Below are 5,334 nucleotides of genomic sequence, written 5' to 3' on the forward strand. Positions count from 1 at the left end.
AATAAAGGCTACCTTAATCTTTAAGTGATCTTGAATCCTATTTTGAATAAAAATATTTGAATTTTAATTTAATGGTCAACAGCCCCTCAGGATGCCTCGTGTAGAGACGAAACATGTGTCGAATTGGTTCAGTCGAGAGAGATTAATAAATTATGTAATATTATTTGTATCATTTTTTTTATGAAATAAGGGACAAGACGAGCAGGACGTTCAGCTGATGGTAATTGATACGCCCTGTCCATTACAATGCAGTGCCGCTCAGGATTCTTGAAACCCCTAATTAAAAATTCTGAGCGGCACTACAACTGCGCTCGTCACCTTGAGACAAGATGTTAAGTCTCATTTGCCCAGTAATTTCACTAGCTACGGTGCCCTTCAGACCGAAACACAGTAAAGCTTACACATTACTGCTTCACGGCAGAAAAGGAGCCTCCCACTGGTATTACTTATTTTATTACATTTAAATAGTTATGGATATCCGCTAAATAATAATCCAATTAATTCTCGCAAACAGAAGCATCTATTAAAATAATATTGAATAACATAATATGCAAAAACAATAACAGATAAAAAAGATTACTTAATCAATTGATTGTAAAATTATGCTATCGCCGTTGCCCACCGTCTTATCATAAAATAAAACTCACGATAAAAATATTAAGATACATTATCAAAACAAAATTACGAAAAAGATTATGAAAGTTATCAAATTAAAACCTTATGCGCATGGCATAAGGTTAATATCGGAACAGCAGTTGGCTCTTCTGGAGGGGCACCTGCAGCTCCAGCGATATCCAGGTGTGTGTATTTAATATTAGTATCTTCCAGACCTCCAACTTTGATCAGAAATCCAGCTGCTAACTGATGGTTCCTGCTTTTAGCGTCTGTGTCGTACTGAAGTAAATCGTCACCTTTACATTTCCCCATGTTCACAGCCAAGTCTTCAGAACGTACCGTTGATATTTCAATGCCTTCCGCCATCCTGAATCCACTAAATTGAAGTTTACTGGAATGATTAGTAGCTTTTGCGCTATGATTGTCCATAGCTGCAGTATGATTGCCGTAACATGCCTTTGCATGGCCAGTCAAAGTGGCTATAGTATATATATGGGGATTCAACTCTTTCGCAGCTATTTCAGTGAATTTGAACACCGAATCTGCCATGGCTAAACGACCTTCAGCATCGGTGTTTGTAACGCGAACTGTTTTACCACTTCTAGAAGTCAACAGCTCGTCAGCGACGTAAGAATCTTCACCAATGGAATTTCTGCAGAGGCACAGCACACCAGTTACTTTCAGATGGGGTGGTTTTAGAATTGAACATGCTTTCATGAAACCTGCTACTGCGGCTGCTCCACTTTTGTCTCTTGACATGCCAGCCATCCTCCCTGAGATCTTCACATCGGCACCACCTGTATCGTAAGTGACACCTTTGCCGACGAGTAGTAAGGTTTCCGTAACTCTATTAGGATTTGAAGAATTGTAAAGAATTTCAACAACCCTTGCTTTGTGTCTTTCAATGTGATTTGCAGCTCTATTCACAGCTGCTAAAAGGGGATATTCCTTTGCAAGAACCGCTTCATCTTCAATAACATTAATTGTTATATTACTGTCACCAGCGAAGGAATTCTGAACGTACTCCACTATTTTCGCAGGAGCCATTCTTTCTGGATCGCTACCAGCGATATCCCTAGCGACGATTCTCGAATGTTCCAAAGCGAGTGCATTCCGAACAACCCTTTCAAAAACGTCCGTTACTTTCTCATCAGATTGGAACCCAATATGAATGAAATTCTTCGTATCTTTTATCTCCCTTATCTGCAATGGAACGTATAAGGCTTCTAAAGCTCCTAAGATCCCAACAAGTTGTCCATCCGGGAAATCTACAACACTTGTTATAACAAGCAAAGGCTTTTTCATACCGGCATCGAGAGCTCTCTGCATTCCTTTCTTGACTGCATCTCTGATAACTCCAACATCATGATATGGAGTAACTTTTCCTGTTGGAGACAGCACTAGTCTCCCTCCGGATACATAATCACAACTCCAAACAGTCGGGACTTTGTGTATATGATTATCTATCTTCGAAAGTGAGTCAACGAAACTGGTAATCTGTCTTGGTAGTCCCACGTTGAGTTCCGGTGGATACAGTAGAACAATAACACCGTCATAATTAGCTGACTGGATGTTTGGTTCGATGAATATATTCTCGTAGAGTTTGAACTCTTGTACGTACTTATACATGTCTGGTAATGAACTGATAGCGAACGAGCGATTTATTAATTAAATAGCTTCATTATTCTTATCAATTTGTTTTGTTGAGACAATTGCTTCGGTTTTACTCTTATCTGTACTTGCAAACGAATGGATTTTATTTTCATTGTACTTTAGTGTGTTATTGACACAGAAAACAAAGGGTTAAGTAAAATAAATTGCTGTCGTATACTTATCACTACATATTATAAACAAAGAACTCCGCCGCATCTGTCTGTCTGTCTGTCTATTCGCGATAAACTCAAAAAATACTATAACGATTTTCTTGCTGTTTTCACCAATGGATAACGTGGTTGTCGACGAAGGTTTTAGTATTTAAATTGTTAGGTTTTTGTGTACATTAACGATATTTGTCGGAGGTGTCGGAAAAAATTTGCCGTCTGGGAGCTAACAAAAGCGAAAACGCTGTCTCTTTGAGATGTAACAAAATGGTGGAATAGTGTATCTTATATAGATCTACATAAGAGCCTCGGGTGCAAATGTCTATCTTTTAAAGGTAACTTACTATATCCATTTTAATACTTTTAAAATTTTGCAATTTTAAAGCGATAATGTTTACACAAATACGATATTAATCCTTATAATTTTTTAACCGACTTCAAAAAAGGAGGAGGTTCTCAATTCGTCGGTATTTTTTTTTTATGTTTGTTACCTCAAAACTTTCGACTGGGTGAACCGATTTTGATAATTCTTTTTTTATTTGAAAGCTGGTGCTTCCCGTGTGGTAATTTGGTCCAGATCTGACAATGGCATCCATGAGAAAAATCATAAAAGTCTTAAATTTGCTATACATACGTATTGTCATTTTTGGAGTCGGTGTCATCCAAGATATAGGCTTGTAACTATATGCATAGTTGAGATGTGCTTGAGTCGTGAGGAGGTGAGAGGCGACAGCGGGTGGCGGCGGAAGGACACCGATTCCAAAAATTACAATAATCGTAACTAGAATTAGATTGTATAAAAATACGCAATTATTTTTATACTTTTTAGTGCATATTATATCTATTGTTTTGGAATAGTGTTTTTGAAGTCGGTTGTTTTTTTGTTATTTTTTTTTATTAATACATATTAGAAGATCAATCAGAAATACGTTTTTGTTTCGTTTTTAACTCATGAAATTTGATTACACATTTTCGATGAATCTTTCTATTGATTGAACAGCTTCTGTCGGGTCAGCTAGTTTGAAAATAAAGCATAAATATCTCTAAGTGTGTGTGTGTGTGTGTGTGTGTGTGTGTGTGTGTGTGTGTGTGTGTGTGTGTGTGTGTTGGCAAAACCCCCTCAAGATGGACCGATGATCTGATGATAATGTCAACACCGCTGGAATACGTTGGATGAGGGCATCGCAGAATCGATCATCGTGGAGATCTTTGGGGGAGGCGTTTGTCCAGCAGTGGACGTCTTCCGACTGATATGATGATGATGCTGATAATTCGGCATCGTACACCAATATCAGTGCTAGTAGCGGCAACGTGGGACGAGTCGTTCCCTTCCCCTTAATATGGTCGAGGGAGCTGGCGATGGCTGGCCCATGCCTCATGCTCGTGAATCGGGCGCTACTTGTAGCGGCAGGATGATGATGTAGCCAGAACCTCTATATATTACTAGCCGACCCGGCAGACTTTGTACTGCCTCAATCGATAAATAAAAGACCTTGACTTTTGGCTCCCATTTCAATTTGGGAGCCAAAAAATTAGAAATTGAAATGGGAGTGGGCTGGCCATGTCGCCCGCAAGCATGACTCGTGGTGCAAGTGATAGAATGGAGACCGTGGCGTGAGAAACGCCCGAGAGGAAGACCGCAGATGCGTTGGTATGACGATATCAAAAGACTGGCGGGAACAAAGTGGTTGGAAACTGCTCAATACCGGAAAAGATGGCATAAGATGAAGGAGGCCTACGCCTTAGAGGTTGAGAACGGCAAAAGAAGAAGAAGAAAAAGAACTTTTGGCTATTTTTATTAAAACAAATGAAAAAAAATGCTCGGTATGAATGAAATTTTATTATTATTTTCGATTAATTAGACATGATGTTGCTTACTTACAAAACAGAGATGTTCTAAAATAATGGCTATTTTTGAGGTATCAATTTGATATTGACAGACACATACAGTTATGATACAGTCTGTTAATCAATTTAAAGCTTTCTGATATACTATGCTCTTTGTTTTGTTTTGTGGTGCGGTTAGGTTCAGAAATTTAATTTGTTACAAAATTTAAGATTTATCAAACTATATAAAAATAATCTGATAGATAGTTAACAACTGTAGTTCATCTACCGGCTATAGTTACCTAAAATTAAGTTTATTTTTTACCTCCTGAGGGTTTTAAACTATTATTATTTTAATTTAGTTTCTGAACGACGGGGGACACATCAAAGGAGAATCAAAATCGTTGTTGTTATTTAATTCCGAACACTTTTATATTTATTCACCTCTTTAACCTTCTCTGGACTTCCACAAATTATTCAAGACCAAAATTAGCCAAATCGGCCCAGCCGTTCTCGAATTTTAGCGACACTAACGAACAGCAATTCATTTTTATATATATAGATATATTATTATGTTTTGTATAATTGCTAATAAAATGTTCGCAAAATACCTTTATTTATTTATTTACGGTGTGTGTGGATTGATGCATCTACTGTACTCAATAACTCTTGTTTTTACGTATTAATTTACATTTTTTTTTAACTTACTCGAGTAATGCGTTGACTATTTGACGTTTAAGTATGTTTTGTTGCATCACTTTACATATTATATTGTAATGGAAATGATTTCGAAAACGATAAATATGTAAATGTTGATTTAGAAAGAGTGGCAATGAGTTTCTTGCTACTTCTTCTCATTAGCTCAACTCTTTACGAAGTAGCGATAGATTCAATAATGTGTAAGTATTATTTGTGTAATAAATTTAAACCCAGATGTGAGGTTTATCACTTTGAAACATAACAAATTGTTTAGATTTACAAGAGCGACATCTCAAGTCACTTCCTAATATGCAAATATTGGAATTGAGCATCGATTGAGATTACTTAACGTCAAAACTAGACTTTCCACAAT

At 37.1% G+C, this 5,334-nt stretch overlaps 1 protein-coding gene across 1 annotated transcript; it reads right to left on the reverse strand.

The window, feature by feature from the left end:
* Nucleotides 1-649: 649 nt before the first annotated feature.
* Nucleotides 650-2,269, reverse strand: LOC126975194 (putative aminopeptidase W07G4.4). Its single transcript, XM_050822965.1, has one exon. The coding sequence runs from the start codon at nt 2,242-2,244 to the stop codon at nt 706-708; it is 1,539 nt and encodes a 512-aa protein (XP_050678922.1). The 5' UTR covers nt 2,245-2,269; the 3' UTR covers nt 650-705.
* Between the last annotated feature and the right edge of the window lie 3,065 nt (nt 2,270-5,334).

Source organism: Leptidea sinapis, chromosome 2 (genome assembly GCF_905404315.1).
Source record: "Leptidea sinapis chromosome 2, ilLepSina1.1, whole genome shotgun sequence".
In the NCBI taxonomy this organism is placed as follows: domain Eukaryota; kingdom Metazoa; phylum Arthropoda; class Insecta; order Lepidoptera; family Pieridae; genus Leptidea; species Leptidea sinapis.